General features: G+C 34.0%; 1 protein-coding gene across 1 annotated transcript in view; it reads right to left on the bottom strand.

The window, feature by feature from the left end:
- Positions 1-26,605, bottom strand: part of Rasa1 (RAS p21 protein activator 1) — a 77,564-nt gene that overhangs the window by 37,879 nt on the left and 13,080 nt on the right. The window contains exons 2-7 of the mRNA XM_070031138.1: positions 14,767-14,919; positions 13,127-13,262; positions 12,255-12,325; positions 8,683-8,800; positions 4,729-4,760; positions 187-239 (exon numbers count right to left, since the gene is read on the bottom strand). Coding sequence (XP_069887239.1) covers positions 187-239; positions 4,729-4,760; positions 8,683-8,800; positions 12,255-12,325; positions 13,127-13,262; positions 14,767-14,919 — 563 coding nt within the window. The remainder of the gene's footprint in view (positions 1-186; positions 240-4,728; positions 4,761-8,682; positions 8,801-12,254; positions 12,326-13,126; positions 13,263-14,766; positions 14,920-26,605) is intronic.

The following is a 26,605-nucleotide window of genomic DNA, read 5'->3' on the forward strand; positions in this document are numbered from 1 at the left end:
CCCCCAAAAAAATTTTAAACTATGTGTATAATTCCACTAAAAACAAACAAGAAAATATAATCCTTTCAGCACTGGGCAAGAAAATATACTTTGTATATATTAAGTGATCAGTATACTATAGAGGGTGGTTTGATTTTATATTTTTTTTAATAAAATGTTTAAAAAGGCAAGTGATTATAAAAGTACCTGTCATTAATAAATTATAAGCTTCTTGTTTGGAAATCTTCCCATGGAACCATCTTAAAAAGAGAAAAATTAGACAGGTAAATCAACAGTACTTTTGCTGCTACCATATGACAAAATTAAACCAATCTAATAGTAATTCAAACTAACATGAAATAAATGCAACTGATTGAATTATTTCATTCCATTTACATGTTATATTTTATAAACTTATTATGCTTAATTTTAACAAAATATAGAAAATATCAAATGAAAACTGAACTTTCTATGTTAATTACTAATATAAAAACAAATAATTTTACCCCTGATAACACCTGTTATATGTTTATATCATAACAGGTTTTTGAAGGGTTGAATGATATAAAACAATGTAGCAGTAGTAGGCAGAACCCACTTTAGAAATGCTACACAAATTTGATTAAATCAAATCAAATTTATTTTTCTCATATTTATAAGCATATTTTAATATGTGATAAGCTGACTTGGCTAATAAATCAAGATGCTGATGCATACTTTATTGAAAGCCAGAAAATAAGAAGAAGAAAAAGAAGCAGGTATCAGTATTAACAATTTAAAAAAAGAATTTCATATTCTAGTTCTATTTGAGCTAACAGCCTATCAAAACTCATGAGTAAACAACAGTACTCTGTCCTGAAATGGAACTTCTATGGAATCACCATCACAAGCAAAGCATTATAAAAACAAGTATTTAACTTTTACTATCAAATAAACCATCCTACTTAAAATTACTTAGCCACCAAAGTACTTAAAATCTTTTACATTATAGCCCATTATTGTCTTGCTTGGCACATGTTAGTGACAAGTTGGTAATTCCAGATAACTTTTCTACCACTTTGCTGTATCTTCTTGGGGTCTACAAGTATTCATAATAATTAATTAGCATCTATGTTGGAAACTATAAGACTAAAACATAAGTGCTCTAAAATCTAGTGCTACAAATTTAGTCTGTTTATACTACTTAAGTTATTCATGTTATTACTAGAAAAGGTACAAAAATACAGTTATATATGTGTGTGTGTATATATATATATATATATATATATATATATATATATAAATAAACCATTTCAGCAATATATCTACCATTAGCTCACTAACTCAGATTTTCTAGTGCTCCTCCTACAAACTGTGAATAATAAAAGGCAAGTATACAACATCTAAAGCAGGGTAGACTCACTCAAAAGGTTGTGAAGTTCCCTATTATATTCAAGTATAGTCTAGCTCACCAGTTAGTTACAAATGCTGTAACAGGATTTCTATATTCAGTAGACAATGAACTAAATAACTTCCAACACCAATCCTATATTCTTCTAGTTAGAAAAAAAAAAAGCTTTCATGGTATTTAGAGATGAATGAGAATTTTTAGCGTAAGAAAGCCTGACGGCAAAAACAGCACTATCATTTTCTCAAGTTACTCCCATGTAAAATTTGTATTATTGAGTATGTGGTCTGCACTAGCATTAAAAAGATGAGTCCCTGGTCTTAGAAAACCCGTACTCTAGTTAGAAAAAGAAGGTATTGCTGGTATATGGTTAAGAACAGTTTGGGAATGAGAGAAAGAAGGGGCCAATTTTTAGTGAGTAGAGGAAATGATGACAGATGATTTAGTTCATTTAAACTCATTGATTTAAATAAATAACAGTATAAGTAAATTAAAGGGAATCCTGGCTTGGGAAGCAGCCTGAGAAAAGGCATCAAGGAAAAAATAACTATCATGTATTAGAATACTGATAAACACTATACAAAATTTTAAATGACAAATAATAGACTAGTACAAGATGGCAAGAGTCAGAACAAATAGTCTTGATAAGATCTGCTAAGATAAAGATGGTATAGAATTAATTACAGATTTAGATGAGAAAACAATACTATCAAATAATGTACTTAGATATAATTCATTATGGCTATCAGAAGACACTTTTGGGGAGATCTACTTGAAGGTCTTTGTTATATGAAAGGCTAGTATATAAAAACGACCTAAAACAGAATTGAGAAGAATGCACACATTCAAGAAAGATTTTAGAAGATAAAATCTTTACTTTGGCATTGCCATCAGGGAAATGGGAACTTGAAGAAGCTGAACCAGTTATACAGTCTGTTTAATCTCAAAGAACTTGCTGATGTTACCAATTATACTTTAAAGAATTTAAAATGTTTCACTGTCATAATCTTTGCCTTAAGAAACTAAAGAGAGGACGCATACAAAAATACCACCAAAAATATAAATTTAGCATATGATACACCACATAAGAAAGTATAAATTTGTGGGGCTGGGAAGGTGGCTCAGTGGTAGAGTGCTTCCCTTGCATGCATGAGGCCCTGGGTTCAATTCCTTAGCACCACATAAGCAGAAAAAAGCCAGAAGTGGTGCTGTGGCTCAAGTGGTAGAGTGCTTGCCTTGAGCTGAAGAGCTGAGGGACAGTGCCCAGGTCAAGAGTTCAGGCCCCAGACTGACAAAAAAACAAAAACAAAAAAATAAAAAAAATTAAAAAAAGAAAGTATAAATTCAAAACAATATGTATTAAGAAAAAACTTCTCAATGGAAGCAGCGTTTATACATGACACTGAGAAAACTGGATATAGCTTTAAATAAGGGAATGTTTTGTTCTTTTTAATAAAGCTACACTAATATTTAAAATAGAAACAACTAAAAAGAGCTTGTGTAGTTTTTCTTGAAAAGGAAGATTTCTTAATACTAGTCAAATGCTGTATACCAACTTAGTCACCTTACAAGAGCAGAAAACTTCCTAGTTTTCTACTTCCAACCATCATCCCCAATACCAAGAGCAAATATAAGTTGCCAACGGTGTAGGACCACTCTTAAAACTTGTTTTTTGGCAGAGGTAAATAGGTCTACGTATCTTGATCTTTATCAGAAAAGGAAAATAATAAAGAACAAGGTTATTATGTATGGCCAGGAACAATAGCTCACACCTATAATGCCAACTGTGAGGGAGGCTTAGGTAGAAGGATCAGGGGCTCAGGTACAACCCTGGCAAAAGCACTTGAATCTATCTGGAAAATAACTAAAAAAAAAAAAAAAAAAAAAAAGGACTGGAGGGAAGTATGACTCAAGTTGTAGAGCCTAGTAAGCCTGAGGCCCAGGTTCAAAACACCAAACCACCAAAAATAAAACAAAACAAAATTATTATATTTGGAAAAATCAGAAATATGTCAACATAATCTATTTCATTTGCTTGCATTATCTGACTCCTCCATATTAAATAGAATTTGCAACTGCAAATATGGAGAAGAGACTTCAAAGTAACACAAATATGTTTAGTCTTATTAAATGGGTCTCTTAGAAGCCATCTATAGGACAACAAGAAAAATAAACTAGAAAATTACCACATACATTCTACTTAAGGAATTATAAAGAACTGAGTTAATTATAAATAGAATATTCATCTTAAAGTTCTAATGGTTATAAAATAAGCAAGTATGAGGCAAGCCTTGAATCCTATCCATAAATAGATAGGATGGTTAAGAAAAAAAATACACTGAAAGATTACCAGAAGATAATCTATTAAAATAGACTGAACAAGATAGAATTAGAATTAATGATTAAGATATTTTTTAAAAATTCATATACATAAACCCAATCTAAAATGATCATGAATGCCTTGAGCTGAAGAGCTGAGGGATAGTGCCCAAAGCCAGAGTTCAAGCCCCACGACCCACAAAAAACAAAACAAAACAAATAAAATGATCATGAAAAGTTTACCACTGTAGAGGTGCATACCTATAATCCCAGCACCTGAGAAGTAGAAATAGTAGGACCAAAAGCTTGAAGCTAACCTGGACTACACAGTGAAACTTTGTTATAAAAATGAAACAAAACAAAAAAACAAAGGACAAAAAAGATTATGAAAAAAAATCCCTTGCTAAAAATATTAAAGCTCTCAAAGGAAAATGAAAAAAAAACCAAAACCTGAATTTGCGGCTCAATCCTAGCTACTCAAGAGGTTGAGATCTGAGGATCTTGCATCAAAGCTAGTCCGGAGCAGGAAAGTTCATGAGAGTTTTATCTCCATTAACTACTAAAAAAGCCAGAAGTGCAGATGTGGCTCAAGTATAGACAACTAGCCTCTAGAAAAACATTAAAACTTGGAGACAGTGCCCAGACTCTGAATTCAAACCCCAGGAACAGCGCCCCCCACTCCCGCAAATATCAAACATGTGGCCACAAAAAAAAAAAAGGACTATTACAAATAATCAATAAAAGACTAAAAGAAAATGTAAAGAATTAAGAATTATGATGTATTTATTGTTACTAATACTGCATTTAACAGAAAATCTTTAATTTGGTAATAGGAGAAGTGCATACAAGTATAGGCCACAATTCACTTAAGACTTCATTATTAGGTCCTTAAAAACTTCATCAATTTTCTAAGTCAATGTTTTGTTTTTTTTTTAATTAACTGTATGTCAGTCCAAAAAAACTTTTAAGATCTTATTGGCTAGTTTTTAAATTAGTAGTTTTACAGTATTTTACTTTCCTTTTAATAATTAACATAAACTCACATTTTGCCTTCATGTGGATCTTCTTCCCGGCCCTAAAGGGAGGACATTAAGACAATATTTTATATAATTAACTATTAATCTACTTAAAATTCACAAGTCATATCCCTACAATGTTCTTCATATCTATGTATACAGTAATTTTTAAAACTATTAAGAAAGCTACAGTACAATTAACTTCAATGTCTATTATTTTCACCTGAATTCATTAGTTTGAACTATAGCTTTGCACTAAGAAAAATGAAACCAAATAAAATTTTGACATCAAGCCTTTACTACTTATGTTGCCTACAGAAACTCATTTTGCAACCAAAATCCTTTATCATAGTTCTTAAAAATACATTTCCTATCTTGGGCTGGGAAGGTGGCTCAGTGGTAGAGCGCTTGCCTTGCATGCATGAGGCCCTGGGTTCGATTCCCCAGCACCACATAAGCAAAAAGAAAAAAAGCCGGAAGTGGCGCTGTGGCTCAAGTGGTAGAGCGCTAGCCTTGAGCTGAAGAGCTGAGGGACAGCGCCCACGCCCAGAGTTCAGGCCCTATGACTGGACCAAAAAAAAAAAAAAATACATTTCCTATCTTATAATAGCAATTCCCTAGATATCAATATCATAATACAACTATCTACTGTGTCCCCTATTCTACATCATCTTACCACTGTAGCTTGATTTTTATCTGTTATTGTAACACTCACTACTATTTATCATCTAGACAGAATCCACCTCAAATGCTACTTTGCATTAAAACATCTTGAGACCCTAAAACATGAATATCGACTTTGCACTGAGTATGAGGATACTTTCTTTTTATCATCTTTTGAGCTTTAGCTTATTATACTTTGTACCCCATTTTTTAGGATGCACTGATGTTATTTGACAATAAAGTCTATCTTAGGGTCTAAGCCATTTTTTATTAAACACCTACCACTAATACCACCATAAGCACCAGAACAAGGCTAAGTACATAATTTTTACCAAGTATCTGTTCAACTATATTCCTAGTACCTAGCACTACATTTAAATGAATAAATAAAAAAGAATAGAATAAAATAAGAATACATAGCTATGTACTATGACCATATAAAATGATGCTAAGTGAAATGAACTCCAAGACATAGACACAGGAGGTTTTTCTTTGTTGTTGTTGTTCTCAATGTACTATGTGATTTCTTGTTTCTTTTGTATTTTTTTCACCTATGATTTATCCCCTGTTGACACTGCATTTGATTTTGGTAACCTGGGTATTGTATATACATTTATCTGAATTAGAGAAGGGAAGGAGAGCAACAGAATGGTGAAACAAAGGATAAGGGGGGAACCAATGCAACTGCACTACTTGCAAGAGTATTGTGAGAAATGATCTGTCTAGCTAGGGGGGTGAGGTGAAGCAAAGTGGGAGAAAAATGAGGAAAGGGTTAACAAGTTGGACAAGAAACATACTTAGTACGTTATTTATGAAACCATATATCACCTTGACAATATTTTTTTTAAAAACAAGAATACAAAAATAACCCACCTATATGTGGATTTACTTCTTGAAATTTAGTCCTTAGTCATTAAATACCCAGTCAGACTAAGATCAAAATTCCCCAAAAGCCTGCTGCTAACAGAAATAACTACAAATGAAAAGCATTATCATTGCTCTCTGGTAGAAGACATTTATATAACAAATTAATTTTCTAAAGTATAATGAAATGTAGAAAAAACAAAGTATGAGAATTTAAAAGGGCATAAAAATCTCTGTGAAAGGAGGGGTGACATCTGAAATGAGCTAACAATTTAATTTTACAAGGCAGGAGTATGTGAAGGAAGAGGAAACAGTATAGGTATTAAGGCATTAATCTATACAACACTCCTAAAAATGTGTATATTCAAAAAGAAGGTTCTGATTAAGAATTACCTCTCCGTAACTGATTTACTCTTATAACTTTTTGCCACTCATCTAATCTTGCCCCTGTTGTTCAACTATTTAAATATTCCAACTAAAGTTGAACAATGACATTTACTCAATGCTTACTAATGCACAGCACTAGTCTAGGCAATGAGGATACATCAGTTAATCAAAACAAAAAACCTTCCTGGTCAGAGTACACTGAACAGGTAAAGACACAAAAGCAATGTGCTTAGAGAATAGTAATTATTTTAGAGAAAGAAATTCCTTAAATCCCCCTATTACACAAATGACTGAAATATTTTCACTCCCTTTCTAGATAATGTCCAAGTGGCTTTTCACTATATGCAGAATCATTAATTTCCAATGAAGACATTTTGAAAACTCATTCAAAACATTAGATTGATGAAGTGGTATTACAGCTCAAGTGGTAGAGGGCTGGCCTTGAGCTGAAAAGCTGAGGGACAGTGCCCAGGCCCAGAGCTCAAGCCCCAATAACGACAAAAAAAAAAATAGTTATAATTTTAAATAGAAATGATTCCAGTATTAAGTCACAAAGTTATTCACACTAGGTTTAACTCTTCTTTTTTCTTCCCTGTATATAGGTAATGTCCCCTTATCTTACCCTAGGCAATTATTTATCACTTTTACTTACCCTTATGTTTTTTTTTTAATTTGACCCATAATTCCAAGAATTTAAAAAAAGTTAATTGCTTAAAATAATCTGGACAGGGAAGAGGGCAGACAGTATAGATAGTATGAGAAGAAAATTTAATAATGGAATAGATATCTCCAACTGCAGAATATAGAATGCTATTATAAGAATTCAACGTTCTGCGAGCGTGACTGGCTCACACCTGTAATCCTAGCTACTTAGAAGGATGAGAAGCTAAGGATTCAAATTCAAAGCCACTCCAGGCAGGAAAGTCAGTGATACTCTTCACTCTCATCTGCAATTAAGCAGCAAAAAAGACAAAAGTAGAGCTATGGTTTAAGTGGTAGAGTGCTAATCCTAAGCAAAAAAAGCTTAGGGACAGCACCCAGGTCCTAAGCACAGTCATAGGAACCAACATACAAACACAGACACAGACACACAGACACACAGACACAGACACAGACACAGACACAGACACACACACACACACACACACACACACACACACACACACACACACACACACACACACACACACACACACACACAAATTAAGAGTTCTAATCCCAGCTCTTTAAGTATGTAGAATGTATGTTTACCGCTGTGAATCAAGATCTGGCTGTCAGAATAGGGCGAACAGACTTAGTAGAAAAATATTCTCTACTGAAGTCTTTAGTCAAAATACAGGTTTCATCATATTACCAGGTTCGTGGCACAATTTTAAAAAAGGAACTTTGAATATTACAAAGAACACAGCCATTCTATCCTAAAAGACCAATATAAACCAGAAGAATTAACTCTAAACCTATATTTGGACTTAAGTTCAAATTATTTTAGTGATATTGAGTATTGACACTGAGATACAAATATTCCTTAGATGTTGACCTAATATCAAATGATAAACCTGTGTGGCTACTAACACTACATATTCAACAATAATATAACATGTATGACAAAGAAAAATGGAATGTTAAAAATACAGAACCATACGAAATGCATTGTATAGATCTTTTCCAAGGCTGTTAGAAAATAATACATATATTAGGAAAATAAAGAATCTGAAGACAAACATATTTAACCACTTGATATTATAGGATTAGTCTGAATTTCTCCTATAAGAAAGATTAAGAGGGCACACATAGGACTAAAACAAACTCAAATATTAAGACATTCCTAATTCACTCTAAAAAGTCATAAAAACTTTTGAAAATGCAAAGCTACCTATTAAAACTTGATAACTTATTTATTTCCTTTATAAATAAGTATTCACATTTTAATGAAAAATTCCTTGTATTTATGAATTAGTCTTTCACAAAATAAATATATTCAGTGCTAATTACCCAAAGCCTAATTACCCAAATTTTCATAAAATGTTTAGATTCTGGAATTTATATTAAAAAAATAATGAAACTTACCACCTCTTCTACTAGGTCTTCAACAATAAGGCCTTGTTCATCAGTTCTGAGATTCGTAACCCACATCCATCCATCTTCCAATTCATTGTGAACAATGAACATATCTCCTTTTAAAAAACTAAAATAGCAAATATGACATCATTAGAAATTTCAATTATGTACATTTTAGTACTCATACATTGCAACATAGGATAGTATGATACTGAGAAAATCAAAGTATTAGAATTACAAAAACCTATCCTGTTTCTAGTACTATCTATGACACATAATCTAAAAGATTATCTATATTCTATTATATATCTCAAATTTCTTATGTAAAATAGATTTAATAAGTGTAGCTTACTTACCTACATTGCTGGAATCTTTTTAGATTTAAAGAACTTTTATAAGCAGTAGTTATATATTACAAGTATTGGGTACAAAGCTGAGAAAACTGGATGGAAAATTTTTGTTTCAGTGTTATTGCATGTTCATATGTAGGTCAGATATAAAATAAAAAATATATTTAATGAACACACTATAGGTACACAAAGAGTTAATTCAGAAAAATGTGCAATTAGTTTTATTAAGTAGGTACTTATATCAATTAACATTTCTCTTATAAACAAATGTTAAGGCTTATTGGTACTAATGTGTATTACTAGAAAGGCAACATGCTTTCATCTTCATCTATTTCAGAGTCAGAAGTATAATATATAACCTAGGTTCTTTTTATATGAATGTTTTTGCTTAAAATACAGAAAAATACCTCATTTCATACAAATAGATATGAAAGCAATAAGTTTATTTATTGCCTTTTCAGATAATTACTTGTATTATACCAAAATCTCCAAAAGTGACCCTTTCTTGAAGGCTGTAATATAGTGTCAAGGAACTTTCTGTATATATTCTACTAGTCTACTTTGTACTTTCCTGCATCTTTTTTCCAAGCATAATTTGTAATATCATGCTTTGATCATTCAGAATACAGTGATACACAAATTTTATACTATCAAGCACTCATATCACCACATATTTTACTAGAAAAGTCATTATTTATGAAGCTGTTGAACTCAGATGGGCAAAAGAAGCTTTCCAAAAGTTCTTTAACTGGTAAAAAAAAAAAATCTTTCAGTTGATTTTCTTTGAAGAAGTGGTTTTACTTTGTTAACTTTTTGAATACAGGTACAAAATTCAAGTCCAAATAACTATAGTTGGCTTACCATTCTCTGAAGAAAAAATGGTATACATATAAATAACAGCTAGTTTAGCTTTAATTTTTTTTAGTTTAGCTTTTAACTTTTTCTAAAACTTTGATATACAAGGTAAGTTGAGTTTGTGTTGTTAGTCTTGCTGTTGTTGAGATAATCTCACAATGTAGCCTAAGGCTGGCTTTGAACTCAAAACCATCCTGCCTCAGCCTTGTGGGTGCTAAAATTACAGATGTGTACAACTATATACAAAATGTTTTATCTTCCCAGTTATTAGAGAAAATGCTGAAAAGATGTACAAAGGCTGAAATTTAATAAAATACTTTCGTTGCCTCATCAAAAACATTAAGTGAAGATCTTTTTGATAACTGTGTATCACTGAAAACTACTATATACTTTAGTATTACTGCCTTAATTTCTAAGGCACCAACAGTTTTACTGTGGCTTTTACACTATCATTAGGAAATCAAAATGAACAAAAAACAGAGCAAATCATGTCTATGAAAATTTTGACCTTATGGATTGTGATAACTTATTTTATGTATCATATTGACTGGGCTTCAGGGTGCCCATGTTAGATGCTACTTCTTATTTTTCTGCAAAGATGTTTCTGGATGAAATTAAAATCTGAATCAATAAACTACCATAAAGTATATTGTGGTCCTCAAGGTGGGTGCCATTATCCAATCCATTGAGTGTCATAACAGAAAAAAAAAAAAAAAGGGAAAAGGAACACCTCTTCTCCCTTTCCTTCCCCTCTAGCATTGGTTGATATGGAGCATTTCCTCTCATCTTCTCCTGCCCTGAGACTGTGAGTTCCAATGATTCCCATGGTTTTCTGGCATTTAAACCTGGACTAAATTATACAAGCTTTCCTGGGTCTGCACAGACTGTCTCATTCTCCATAATTGTGGGAAGCAATGTCTCATAATAAATCCTCTTCTCTGAAGAGCCTGGCTAATATATAGAACATCTGAATGGATGCCAAGGATCACTGACGTTATGCTGAACATATTTCGAGAACTACTGTCCTAAATGATGCCCGAGAATTACAAATTACCTAAAACTAATAAATTTGTAGTTAACACTATTCTCATTTATTAAACATAACTCTTCCTCATTTTTCTACTCCCTTCCTAAGTTAAATGGCAAACGTTTGCCAAAGAGAGTAAAACAATAAATAGGGATTTTTAGTACCCATCTACAATCCCAGCTATTTGGAAGGCAGGGATCAGGAGGATCACACTTGGAGACCGGGCCAGATAAAAAGTTAGCAAGACCTCATTTCAATCAGTAAGTGGAGCAAGGTGACACAAAAAGTCATCCTCCTCTGTGGTAAACATAGGTAGGGTTATGATCTGAGTCTAGCCCTAGATAAAAATGATAAAACTACAGCTTAACATAACTAAAGCAAAGAAGGCTAGGGATATGTGACCGGAGGCCCTGTGAGTTCAAACCCAAGCCTACCAAAAAACTTAAAATAAAATCCTGAAATATAGATTACTGAATTTCTGTTTTCTTAACAGTATTATTTAAATGTTTTTTTTTTACCACATTTTTAAGTGCTACTACTGATTTCAAAGAGAAATTAATCACAAATCTTCCTGAAGTACATTTAAATTAAAAAAAGTTTCTATTGAAAAATCAGGTACGTTCAGGTGGTAAGGCTGTACACAAAGATAATCTGATAATCAATTTGCATAATGGTATATATGAAAATAAAGTACCACATAATATATTCTGTAATATTTTTTAAATTTAAACTTATCCATCTATTACTTAACACAAACATTTAACTATCATTTAAATATCATTTATAGCCGAGGAATAAATGGCATGAAGTAATAATTTTTTTTCTGTCGATGAGCGGGCTTGAACTCTGAGCTTGGGCGCTGTCCCTGAGCTCTTTAGCTCAAGGAGAGCACTACCAGTTGAACCACAGTGCTACTTCCAGTTTTCTGGTGGTTAATTGAAGATAAGAGTCTCATGGACTTTCCTGCCCAGGCTACTTCGAACTGTGATCCTCAGATCTCAGCCTCCTGAATAGCTTGGATTACAGGCGTGAGATACTGGCACCCAGCTAATTTTTTTTTAGTACAATAATTGTAAGAGGTCTGCCTTTCCATTGCCAAAGCTATTATAATAAAAGGTATTATTTCTCCTGACACTTTCAATGCAGTCACCCTAATCCAAAGCATTAGCATAAAAGATAAGCCATCCTAGGAACATGGTACAACAGATCAAATAGTAGAGGCACTGTTAAAAAGATTGTTATAGACTATTTCTGCAAATCCCCAACCTTTACTAATACAAGAGCAGTCAGCTGTATCTACAAAGTCTAACTTTATCAAATGCCTATGCAGAGAAAATACTATGAAATACCTTATTTCATCAGTGTCTGGTACTTTTGTGTAAGGTAGAATGGCTCGAACACGCCTTCTATCTTCTACTGGCTAGAAACCATTAAAAAATATTTTAAATGCACAGTCTTTCTTGCAAAGTCAAAATGAAGTATTTCTATACAAGGTTAAATCCAACCAAAAAGAAATCTGTATTACAGATCTACAGGATCATTCGAATTAACCTCTTTTAAACCTCTATCCAAAGGTTTGAAATGTTTGATATTTTTCTGATGTTTTTATATATATCCTTTTAAAAGTGTAATTTGCTTTTTTAAAAAGCTTTTCTGCCTACTGGGGCTTGAATTCAGGGCCTTGAGCTTGCTAGGCAGGTGCTCTACCACTTGAGCCATAAGTACAGGCCTGTTTTTGTTAATTTTTTCAGGATAGGGTCTCAGGAACTTTTCTGCCTTGACTGGCTTCAAACTGAGGTCCTTCCATTCTCAGCCTTGTGAGTTGCCAGAATTAGAGGTGAAAGACACCGTAACATACTATCATTTTTCAGATAGTATGAATGATTACATAATTATACATAAATTATATAGAACATACTAGTGAACATTCTGATGATATAGAAACATTTGTATTTCTGTAATAATTTCATAATTAGCCCTATGAACTCAGTATTTCTTATTCATTCAAAAATTATTTTATAATAAATAATTGTTCAGAAATGATTTTTAAGTCTAGTTAATTGCAAAATTAGATAGAAAAATACATTTTATAAGTCAGTTTGTTTACATAGCAATTAATATTCAATTAAATACTTGTTGAATTAAAATATAAGAAATTAAGTAGGAAACAAACAAATACCATGGTGAAATAACAGAATTTGGAAGATAAAATTTTACTTGCCTCTGGAGGTGCAACGGGATAAAGTAATTTTTCTCCTTTAAGCAAACAAGAAACATGACTGTAATAACCTATTAGGTCTGACAGTGAAGAAAACCGTCTTCCTCCAATGTAGTAATCTCCACACATGGCAATAATCCTATAAGGAAAAGAAAAAAATAACAGCATAACAAAAATCTTCATAATCATTTTTATCTTGGGGGGGTGCAGGTACTAGAGTTTCAACACAGGGCCTCATGCCTTTGCTTAGCTTTTTTGTTCAAGACTGGCAATCTATCACTTGAAACAAACTTCTACTTCAGGTTTTTTAAGTTAGCTGGATATATAAGAGTCTCACAGATTTGTCTGTCTGGGCTGGCTTCAAATAGCAATCCTCAGATATTAGCCTTCTATTTGGCAAGGATTAGAGGCATGAGCTACCAATGGCCAACATATAACCATTTTTAAGTACACCATTAAACCTAGATCTTTGTTCAGTGTCAGTAAGTAGTCTACCAATAAAGCTTGATCCTTAAGCCCTACAGTTAATTCCAAAACAAAATTTCATAAAGAAACTATAAATCTACAAATTTCATACAATTTTTATTTTAAATTTATCCTTGTTTTTTTCTTTTAAAAATCACTTATTAGTGTTTTCTTCATAGGCAAACTACTTGCTGTTATTTCAAGTTATGTGCATTTGATTTGAAATATAATAGACTTATAAACCCATTTTCAGAAACCTATATTTATTATGTATTTTTCTAGTATATGCAATTATTCTCATTTACTCTAAAAATAGTTTAGAGCTTTCTTGAAATTTGCATGAAATATAATAATTTAACACAATACTGTTAAAGTATCTTATCAATTATTAAATTATATCATTAAATTGTATTACATAAAAGTATATTTCATATAAATGTTATATTGTATAAAGTGTTACAGCATTTTTAAAGCTTATTGTTACTACCTAAAATCAAAGGTTCAAGAACATTTTATCAATTAACATTAAAGGATCTAGATGGTGTTTCTTTCCAATTCCTCCCACTAAAGAATTCAATAATATGTGTAAGTACATCTGTATATACAAATTTTGACATCACTTCAAAATCTACCCATCTGTTTCAGAATAGTGAAGTAAAAGTGAATTAAAGGGCACAAATCTCTGGAGTTAAACAATGTTTGCTGTATTTTCTGTTACTGAGTAGTTGAAGTCTGTATTTCTTACATTTTAGTTTTAAACTTTTGAAAGTTTCTTTACAATTCTCTTTTTGCCAGTACTGGGGCTCAAACTCAGGGCCTGGGCATTGTCCCTGAGCTTCTTTTGCTCAAGGCTAGCACTCTACCACTTGAGCCACAGCATTACTTCTGGCTTTTTCTGTTTATATGGTACTGAGGAATTGAACTCAGGGCTTCATGCATGCTAGGAAAATTCTTTATACTTTAAAAGTGATAAATATGTTTGAGAACTAGCATAGTAAAGACCAACAGTAAAGTTTTCATGCAAAAAACTGAAACATTCAATATGTAACACTAACTCATTTAAATGATTAAGTGAAATCCAGTTTCTTTCTCTAGTATTTAAATGTCACTGTCATTAACTTTTGTGAAAGCAGAATCCAAACAGCTATACTAAATAATCTCAGAACAAAAATACTTACCTGAAATGGCTGACAACATTTGTCTGGCTAAGAAACGAAAGTACAAAGGACCCCGGCCTCCGATCACTCTCTCTTATAAGGTAGCTACCAGACTTCCCTGCCTGCCTGAGGCGTTCTTCTGCTATAGTTCTATCAAGTTTTCCATGATACCACCTAGGGACAGAGAGATAAAAGATTAAAATGTAAGCAGCAACCATAAAATTACTAGGTTGACTGAAACATACAAGAAGCTTTCAATACCTACATGTAATTTACACATTGCTATTTGATTCTGAATCAAAATTATAGCACACTTGGGTTTTTTTTACCCTCTTCTTAGTCTCTCTTAAAAATGTTCCTCTACTGTTTTTAATTATTAAAGAAGATATGAGTAAGATGGATATACAGAAACAATTCATGTACAGCACTAGCCAACATGTGACCAAAGGAGCACACAAAACCCATGAGAAAATAAAATCTGGTCTCATTTTATTCTTTGTACCCTGAACTAGTAAAATAAAATAAAGCTGTCTAAAATACTAATATTTAGTTCTTTTCAACAAGATCTCCAGAAGAGAACAAAAATTCTTCAGGAATCGTCCCAATTTGTAGAAAATTGGTGAAATGTTTTTTTAAAAATCATTTAAAATAATGTTCCTAAGGGTTCAGGGAATGATTCAAGTGTAGAACACTGGTTTAGCAAGCAAAAGGTCCTCAGTTCAAACCACAGTCCTGCTTAAAAAATAAGCAAACAGCTAGGAGCTGGTGGTGGCTCACACTTGTAATCCTAGCCAATCAAGAGGCTGAGATATGACCAAGGAAAAGATCCTTAAAGCTGTCAAGGAGAAAAGATTAATCACCTATAAAGGGAAACCAATTAGAATCACCTCAGATTTCTCAGCAGAGACAATCAAAGCAAGAAGAGCCTGGAATGATGTATGCCATGCCCTAAGAACAAACAACTATCAACCAAGAATACTATACCCAGCTAAACTCTCCTTCATAACTGAAGGCCAAATAAAAACCTTCCAAAGCAAAGAAAAATTGAAACCATACATCTCCACCAAACGAGCCCTACAAAAGATTCTTAAAGATGTCCTACACATAGAAAACCAACAAGACCACAATAAAGGCCAAGAAACTGCACCCAAACTGAGAATCCAAGAACCATAGGAAGAACCCAGTTTTTGCAGCCCCCAAGAAGGTGGATAACATGGCAGGAACTCCCAAATACCTCTCAGTCCTATATATCAACATTAACTGGATTAACTCTCCAATTAAGCAACATAGACTGTCTAGTTGGATTAAAAAACAAGATCCTTCTATCTGCTGCCTTCAGGAGTCACATCTTGCCTGAAAAAACAAACACATTTTCAATGTTAAAGGCTGGAGCAAAATCTACCAAGCAAATGGCCCCCATAAACAGGCGTGAGTTGCAATCCTAATATCAGATAAAATAGACTTCGAATTAAAATTCGTGAGATAAAGAAGGTCGCTACATACTAATTAAGGGATCTCTTCTTCAGGAGGATATTACAATTCTAAATATCTATTCACCAAACAATGGAGCACCCAAATTTATCCAAGAAACACTACTTTCCCTCAAATCCCACATAGATCCAAAGACATTAATTGTTGGGGATTTTAACACACCACTCTCCCCGCTAGATAGATCAACTCGGCAAAAACTCAACAGAGAAACCACAGATCTAAACAGCTGCATAGATCAACTAGATTTAACAGACATCTACCGAACATTTCACCCAGCAGCATGAGAATACGTTTTTCTCAGCAGCACAAGGAACATTTTCTAAAATAGACCACATTTTAGGCCACAAAGCAAACTTGTCTAAAATCAGAAACATTGAAGTTATACCTTGCATTCTCTCTGACCACAAGGGAATAAAATTAGAACTCAACACCAAAAGCCACCAAAGAAAGTCCGGTAACACATGGAGGCTGAACAACACACTGCTGAATCACGAATGTGTCATAGAAGAGATTAGAAAGGAAATTCAAATGTGCATGCTATTCAACAAAAATGAACACACAAATTACCAGCTCCTCTGGGACACAGCAAAGGCAGTATTCAGAGGCAAGTTTATAGCTCTGAGCTCCTACATCAACAAATTGGAGAGATCTGAAACCAACAATTTAATGACACATCTAAACCTCCTTGAAAAAGAGCAGCAAGATGAACCCCAATCCAGCAGACAGAAAGAAATAATTAAAATTAAATCAGAATTAAATGAATTAGAATCCAAAAAAACCATAGAAAGAATCAACAAAACGAAGAGTTGGTTCTCCGAAAAAATTAACAAAATTGACAGACCCTTAGCAAATCTTATCAGAAAAAGAAGAGAACACACCCAAATAAATAAACTCAGAGATGAGAATGGAAACATCACCACGGAAACAACCAAGATTCAGAACATTATAAGGGAATACTTCTCAAAACTTTATGCTAATAAGTTTGAGAACATGACAGAAATGGACCTTTTCCTAGTTTTGACACGCCAAAACTAAATCAAGATGAGTTAAACCATCTTAACAGGCCCATATCAAGCATTGAAATAGAAACAGCAATAAGAGACCTCCCAGGTAAGAAAAGTGCAGGACCAGATGGTTTTACAGCGGAATTTTACAAGGCCTTCAAAGCAGAGCTCACACCAATACTCCTCCAACTCTTCAATGAAATTGAAAGAGAAAAGCTCACTACCGAACACATTCTATGAAGCCATCATAACCCTCATCCCAAAACCAGGCAGGGACTCATCAAAGAAAGAGAACTATAGACCCATTTCTTTGATGAACATTGATGCAAAACTTCTCAACAAAATTTTGGCAATCGACTTCAACAATTCATCCAAAAAATCATACACCACAATCAAACAGGATTCATTTCAGGGATGCAAAGCTGGTTCAATATATGCAAATCAATTAATATTATTCATCACATCAACAGGAGCAAGAATAAGAACCACATGGTTATCTCCATAGATGCAGAAAAAGCATTCGACAAGGTCCAACACCCCTTTCTGATGAAGGTTTTGGAAAAATTAGGAATCCATGGAACATTCCTCAATACAATAAAGGCTGTATATGACAAACCTACAGCCAGCATTATACTTAATGGTAAAAACTAAAGCAATTTCCTCTTAACTCAGGAACAGGAGAAGGATGTCCACTCTCTCCACTTCTCTTCAATCTAATATTAGAATGCCTACCTACAGCAATAAGACAAGATGCAAACATAAAGGGGATCCAAATAGGGAAAGAAGAAATAAAACTCTCCCTCTTTGCAGGTGACATGATCTTGTATTTAAAGAATCCCATAGACTCCACTCCCAAATTACTCAAGCTGATTCAAAACTTTGGCCAAGTAGCAGGGTATAAAATTAACCCCCCAAAATCAATGGCTTTTCTGTATGCCAACAATGAGAAAAGTGTGGCTGAAATTAGGAAAGCAACTCCATTTGAAATAGCCCCACAAAAAATAAAATACCTAGGAATTAACTTAACCAAAGAAGTGAAGGACCTCTATGATGAAAACTTCAAAATCTTGAAAAAGGAAATCAAAACAGAACTTAGAAAATGGCAAAACCTCCCATGCTCCTGGATTGGAAAGATTAACATCGAGAATATGACAATACTCCCAAGGCTATCTACAAATTCAACGCGATATCAAAATTCTAATCTCATTCTTCAAGGAAATAGAAGAGGCAATCCAAAAATTCATATGGAACAATAAAAAACCCCGAATAGCAAAAACGCTACTCAACGGAAAGAACACTGCTGGAGGAATATCAATACCAAATGTCAAACTGTACTATAAAGCCATAGTAATCAAAACAGCTTGGTACTGGCATAAGAATAGACCTCAGAACCAATGGAATAGAATTGAAAACCCAGAAATGAACCTACAGACCTATAGCCATCTAATCTTCGATAAGGGAGCTAAAAAAATAGATGGAAGAAAGACAGCCTCTTCAGTAAATGGTGCTGGTAAAATTGGTTAACCGCTTGTAGAAAACTAAAGCTAGATCCTTATATATCACCCTGCACCAGAATCAACTCCAAATGGATCAAAGACCTCGAAGTCAAAGCAGACACTCTGAAAACATTACAGGATGGAATAGGAGAAACCCTAGGTCTCCTTGGCTCAGGCCGAAATTTTCTGAATAGAGACCCGGAAACAAAACAAATCAAAAAAAGGTTGGACAAATGGGATTGCATGAAGTTGCAGAGCTTCTGCATGGCAAAGGACATAGCTAGCAAGATCAATAGAAAGCCCACGGAATGGGAGAAGATCTTCACTAGCCATACAACAGACATGGGTCTCATATCTAAAATATACTTGGAACTCAAAAAATTAAATCCCCCAACAAAAAATCCTCAAAGAAACAACTGCCCAATAAATAAGTGGGAGAAAGACTTGAAGAGAAACTTCCCTGAAGAAAGAAGGGTGGCCAATAGACACATGAAGAAATGCTCAACCTCCCTAGTCATAAAAGAAATGCAAATCAAAACAACATTGATATACCACCTCACTCCAGTTAGAATGGCAAAAATCAAGAACTCTAACAACAGATGCTGGAGGGGATGTGGACAGAAGGGAACCTTACTTCATTGTTGGTGGGAATGTAAACTTGTTCAACCACTTTGGAAAGCACTATGGAGGTTCCTCAAAAGACTTCACATAGAGCTCCCCTATGACCCAGCAATCCCAGTTTTGGGCATTTACCCAAATGATCACAAACAAGACCACCACAAAGCTACCAGCACAACTATGTTTACTGCAGCATTATTTGCCATAGCTAAGATCTGGAACCAACCCAGATGCCCCTCAGTAGATGAATGGATCAAGAAAATGTGGTATATATACACAATGGAATTCTATGCCTCCATCAGAAAAAATGATATTGCCCCATTTGTTAGGAAATGGAAAAACTTGGAAAAAATTATATTAAGTGAAGTAAGCCAAGCCCAAAGAAACATAGGTCCCATGATTTCCCTTATTTGCAATGTCTAGTATATGTATGAGTCAAGCAGAAAAGGTCAGATAATGTGATGTTAGGAAAATGAACCCTTAGATATGTATTTTAATGTTTTTTCTTTCATGCATTTGTTTCTAAGGCAATTATAAGATTATTTCTTTGTTGCTTTGTATGTCCCTCCCCCACAGTATAACGCCTGCTTTCACTATATTTGATGCCGGTATAATAAGTGGAGGAGATGGGGAAAAACAAGTCGTTTAAATAAGGATACAGGTGGACCTGTTGCAACAATGAGAAGTACAAGTTGTCATGTCGAAAATGAACTTTACAACTTTGGTGCTGGGGGTGGGGGGTGGAGGCCGGGAAGGGATGTGAAGGGGACAAAGGAGGAGGCTGCAATGCTTGATAAGAAGTGTACTCATTATCTTGCCCATGTAATTGTAACCCCGCTGTACAGTATGTTCACAAAAAATTAAAATTAAAATTAAAAAAATAAAATAAAAAGAGGCTGAGATGTGAGGATCAGGATTCCAAGTAAGCTTGGGTAGAAAAGTCCTGTGAGAATCTTACCTCCAATTAAGTACCAAAAAACTAACAGTGGAGCTGCAGCTCAAAGTGGTTGAACACTAGCCTTAAGCACAAAAATTCAGGACAGTGCCCAGGCCTGAGTTCAAGCTCCACAACCACAACAATCAAAAAAAAAAAAAAAAAAAAGGAAACTAACTTTTAAAATCCTAAAGAAAAAAGCAAGACATAAGAGTATATGGATAAACAATATAAAGTAATGAGAAAAGCAATTCAAGGTTCAGTAAGAAATTGAGCAAAGAGATAGAAATCATAAAAATAAATCAATTAAAATTTGGGGAGGTAAAACCTTCAAACATTGAGATAAAAAAGTAAAACATTATATCAAGCAGAAGAAAAAACTTCAGTACCTGAAAATCAGTGCAAAGAATCTGCACAATCAAACAAAAAAAATTATTTTAAGGATGAAAAAAGCATATTAAGCCTAAAGGAATTCCAAAAAATGAAGAATAAGGCAATAAATATTTATTTCTTAAAATAAAAGATGAAAGCTTCCCAAACCTTCAAAAAGATATGGACGGGACTGGGAAGGTGGCTCAGTGGTAGAGCATTTGCCTTGCATGCTAGTGGCCCTGGGTTCGATTCCTCAGCACCACATAAGAAAAAAGCCAGAAGTGGCGCTGTGGCTCAAGTGGTAGAGTGCTAGCCTTGAGCTGAAGAGCTGAGGGACAGCACCCAGGCCCAGAGTTCAGGCCCCACGACAGAACCCCCCTCCCCCCCAAAAAAAGATATGGACAACTAGACCTAAGAACTTTAAATAACCCCAAACTAAATTTGACCCAAACAGACCTACTACAGAAGCCAAAATGTCAAAAATAATTAAGACAGAGAAAATCCTAAAAACAGCAAGAGAAAAATCAAGTCACATGAAAACAATTATAGTAAATTTCTCACAAGTCTCTAGAAGAAAATGATTCTATAATAAAAACTTGCAGAAAAAAAAAACCTTCCAACTAAATCCTTCAATACTGAAGAACAAATACACTCTCCCCAGTTAGCACAAACTGCTTATCACCAGCAGACTATTCTTGTAAAGAGCTGACAGTCCTATGGAAGAAATAAAAGGTTAACTACTATTATCAAGTCACACGAATATACAAGAGTCATTAAACAGATAAACAAAGGCAAAGGAAAGAGAATTGGAGCATGGCATGTCAGAAAGCTGCCAAATCACAAAAGTAAAAATTAAAATGTGGGAAGGAACAAAAAATATACAAAGCAAGAAGAAAATCACTAACATAATTACAGAAGAAGCTCATTGTTGTTAATACGCTTAGATATATACAGATATATATATAGAGAGAGAGATATGACATAGGCTGGCTGAATAAAAAAAAAACTAGACAACTATATAATGCCTACCAATAATCAACTTCACTGGTAAAGATACTCAATAATTCAATATAAAAGATGTACAATAAAAACAGAATAAAAATGAGAAGTAGCAACTCATAAACTTAAAAAAATACCATAAAAGGAAAAGAGGTCAGTTTATATTGATAAAAAGATCATTTCAACAAGATGATATAACAATTTTAAAGTACATACAAAATCCAACACAGGATGTCTTCCCCTTGCACAAATACATAAAGCAAATATTACTAAATCTTTTTGAGTTACTAAGGGAAGCCACATGAATGCTTTAGTATTACATAATGGACCCCCAATAATAACTTTAAACATTGAGGCTCAGATGAGTTTTCCCAGCTTCAGATATTTCAATTATTGTTTATATGACTTAAGAGAAAAACCAAATGTTTGTATCTGAACTCTTCCTTATACACAGTTTTGTATTTACTGATTTTGGTCTTTATCATTTTACTAGAATAAACTATTACTATTAGTAAGTCTTGTTTTCTGTTAGTCCTATTAGAAAATGAATGAACTCGAAGACTATCTTAGGGACATCAAACAAAAGTTTATAACATACCATTAAGAAAAAAGTCCTCAAACTCGGAGATAAAAGTTTCCAAAATTCTAATTTTTGCATGAAAACTTAAATTTTGCTTGAGAGCACCAAATATTTCTTTAGTGATAGCTTCACTTAGTTTTCAAGAAAATGTCATCAAACTTTCAAGTCTGAATAACCAGTCTGTCATTCTCCCCAGGAAAATGATTTAGCCATAGAATAAGTGACAGAATCAGTATAACGTGAACTTCCCATTTCAACACACAGACTACTTCACAAACATACACTAATGATTGCCAATGAATAAATAAAACTGTGCGGGCCGTTTCTAGGTGTTCTACTGATTCAAGTTTTTTGTATCAGGACCATCTTATGCTCATTATGATGGCTCTGTAGCATAGTATAAAGTCAGAATTTTTTGGTAGGAATCTAGTATTATACTGAATGAAAGTAGGGAGAATGGACACTCCTGTCTAATTCCTAATGTTAGATGGAATGGTTTTAGGTTTCCTCATTTAATATGATGTTGGCTAAAGGTTTGCCATAAATAGCCTTTATAAAGCTGAGGTATATTCCTTTTATTCCTAGTTTCTTCAACACTTTTATGATGAAAGGATGTTGAATTTTGCTAGACTTTTTTCTACATCTATTGAGACAACAGTGTGCTTTTTAGACCTGTATTGTACTTATTGATATGCATATGCCAAGTCATTCTTGTATCCCTGGAAGGAAATCTACTTATTCATGAAATATGACCTTTTTAGTGTGATGTTGGATTCAATTTGCAAGAACTACATTGAAAATTTTGTGTCTATGTTCATCAAGAAAGTGGCCTATGGTTTTTCTTATTTTGATGCATCTTTATCTAGTTCATGTATTAAAGTAATATTGTCTTGATAAAATAAAAGTTTAAAACAAGAAATATTATTAGGGCCAGGCGTGGTGGCTCATCCCTGTTATCCTAGCTACTCAGCAGACTGAGATCTGAGGATCGAGATTCAAAGCAAGCCCAGGCAGGAAAGGCCATGAGACTCTTATCTCCACCATTCAGAAAACCGGAAGTGGTGCTATGGCTCAAGTGGTAGAGTGCTAGCCTGGAACTGAAGAGCTGAAGGACAGTGCCCAGGCCCAGAGTTCAAGCCCCATGACGGACAAAAATAAAATTTTTTTTTTTTAAATTTAGAGATGGGGACATTTCATGAAGTCATCATGAATTAAGTTCATTTTAAATGTGCATATTTATACTCAGTAATTCAAAATAAAAACATGTAAAATATAAACAGAACTATATAGATAATTGCCCTAAAACAACTAGATGCACAACAATAATGAAATAGAAAACATCAATTATCAATAGGTGATAAAGGAAACAGACCAAAAAAATAATAAGCATAACAAGCAGTGAACATACCAGACATGACCAAGACTTACAAATATAACTGTCCTTTTATAGAAAATTGTACCGAACAGCAAAAAAATAAAATATTACTCGGAAATTACCATGAAACTTTCATCCCAAATGAAGCATATGATGAATTTACCAAGCCTCATTCCAAAGGACCAAACTCATTTTCTAGTCTCAATGGATTCTACTGAGTGAATTTTCCCATTCCCAGTGTGGCCCCAAAAGAAAACTTTCAATGTACCCAACTAATATAGAAAATAAATCAATATACTTCTTAATAACTCTAAAAGTAAAAAATAGGAATCAAATGGGAGATAGGTCAGATAGCAATTTGTGACCTGTAGCTGAAGCTATTACGTAGAAGAAAATCCATAGCATTAAATGCTTACACAAAAATAAATAACTAAATAAGAACAATTATTCATCTACCTCCTCTTTTTTCTTGGTCCATCAGGGGGCTTGAAGAAGAAAATCCATAGCATTAAATGCTTACACAAAAATAAATAACTAAATAAGAACAATTATTCATCTACCTCCTCTTTTTTCTTGGTCCATCAGGGGGCTTGAAGTCAGGACCTGGGCGCTGTCACTGAGCATTTTTACTCAAGGCTGGATGGAGCTCTATCACTTGGAGCCACAACACCATTTCTGAAAAAAATTTTTTTTTTTGGGTCCGGTCGTGGGGCCTGAACTCTGGGCCTGGGTGCTGTCCCTCAGCTCTTCAGCTCAAGGCTAGCACTCTACTACTTGAGCCACAGCGCCACTTCCAGTGTGGAGCCACCTTCCCATCCCTGAAATTATTATTTTTATCTACCTCAAAAGTTACTAAAAGCATGAAGTGCTAAATCTGGAAAGTCAGAGACAAAATAGTAATTAAGAAATTGGGGCTGGGAATATGGCTTAGTGGTAGAATGCTTGGCTAGCATGCATGAAGCCCCTGGGTTCTATTCTTCAGCACCACATAAACAGAAAATGCCAGAAGTGGCGCTGTGGCTCCAGTGGTAGAGTGCTAGCCTTGCGCAAAAAGAAACTCAGGGACAGTGCCAGCCCCAGGACTGGCAAAAAAAAAAAAGAAAAAAAAGAAAAGAAAAGAAATCAGAATTAGTACAAACAAAATCAAAAGTGTAACATAAAACTTCAGGGGAAAAAAATCTGATGTTGTTTCTTAGAAAGACATAAAAATGACAGATTCTGGCAAAGGCAAATGAAAATACGACAGTAATGAGAAAGAAGTACCCTACCAGCCTCTACAGAAGAACAAATAATTATGCTATTGTGATATATAAGCTATATATCCCATTGCAAGTAAGCCAATAGCAAATATAGGTACGTAACACATGCAACACAAGGCAACAGAAAATGTCTATAAATCACGCAAGTAAATGTGACATATGCACACACGCACGTGCACACACGTTTCAGTTTATGATAATCATAAACTGAAAATGATGGGCATTTTAGTTATGGAAATAGGTAATCTGGATATACCTATCTTTTGTTCAGACTTTTTCTCATACTGATTTCTCCTTTTTTTTTTTTAATTGTATTTTATTTTATTTGAGAACATACTGTACAGAAGGGCTACAATTACATGGGCAGGATAATGCATACATTTCTTACCAAGCATTGCAGCCTCCTCCTTTGTTTACCCTTCACTTGCCTTCCCCGCCTCCCCCCTCCCCCCACCCAATTTTACCCCCCTCCCCCCACCCAATTATACCCCCCCCCACACCGACATTGTAAAGCTGGTTTTGACATGACATTTTGTACTTCTCATTGTTGCAACAGGTCCACCTGAATCCTTAAACAACTTGTTTGTCCCCATCTCCTCCACATGTTATACTGACATCAAATATAGTGAAAGCGGGGGTTACGATGCCCCTCAGTAGATGAATGGATCAAGAAAATGTGGTATATATACACAATGGAATTCTATGCCTCCATCAGAAAGAATGACATTGCCCCATTTGTTAGGAAATGGAAAGGTTTGGAAAAAATTATATTAAGTGAAGTAAGCCAGGCCCAAAGAAGCATAGGTCCCATGGTTTCCCTTATTTGCAATATCTAGTATAGGTATGAGTCAAGCGGAAAAGGTCAGATAATGTGATGTTAGGAAAATGAACCCTTAAATATGTATTTTAATGTTTTCGTTTCTTTCATGCATGTGTTTCTAACGCATTTATAAGATTATTTCTTTGTTGCTTTGTATGTCTCCTTTTTTTCTATACAATGAGTTTTGTGATACATGTATATCTTAAATCCTTTCAATTTTGTACCTTCTTCCATTCTACTTAATTGTGATTATGAAGAACAGATGCTCTTCATTTTAATAGATTTCTGAATATGTTCAATGTATACAGAAGTAAAAAATAAACTATGGTATAAGTTGGAATTTTTTGCCTAGTGTGAGATAGGACAGCAGGCACAAAAGGACATCTGTTTCTTTAGAACACTGGTATATTCACTCATTAAAATTGACTGAACTGAACTGAATAGTTATAATACTATGTGTTATATATTACATAATGAAAAACGATCTAAAATGTGATTCCAAATAAAAAGTCTGTATGCAAAAACCTTCATTTCAACATTCAGGCTTAAAAATATTGGAGCTAAGCCATGCAGTGGTAACTCATATTTGTATTCCTATAGACTGTGGAAAACAGATGATCTTGGTTCAAAGCCAGCCCAAGCAGGAAAGTCCAGGAAATTCTTATCTCCTATCAACTACCCAATAGCCAGAAGTGGAGCTGTGACTCAAGTGGTAGAGCACTAAAGCTCAAGGACAGTGCCCATGCCTTGAGTTCAAGCCCCAGGACTGGAACTAAAAACAAAAAACAAAACAAAACAAAACAAAAAAGATATATATATACATATTATATATCTAATATATATACACACATTATATGTGTATGCATATAAATAAAACAAGGCTATATACACATTAAACAATTCTTAACAGTT

This window comes from Dipodomys merriami, unplaced genomic scaffold, assembly GCF_024711535.1.
Source record: "Dipodomys merriami isolate MVZ:Mamm:240054 unplaced genomic scaffold, mDipMer1.0.p SCAF_20, whole genome shotgun sequence".
NCBI classification, from domain to species: domain Eukaryota; kingdom Metazoa; phylum Chordata; class Mammalia; order Rodentia; family Heteromyidae; genus Dipodomys; species Dipodomys merriami.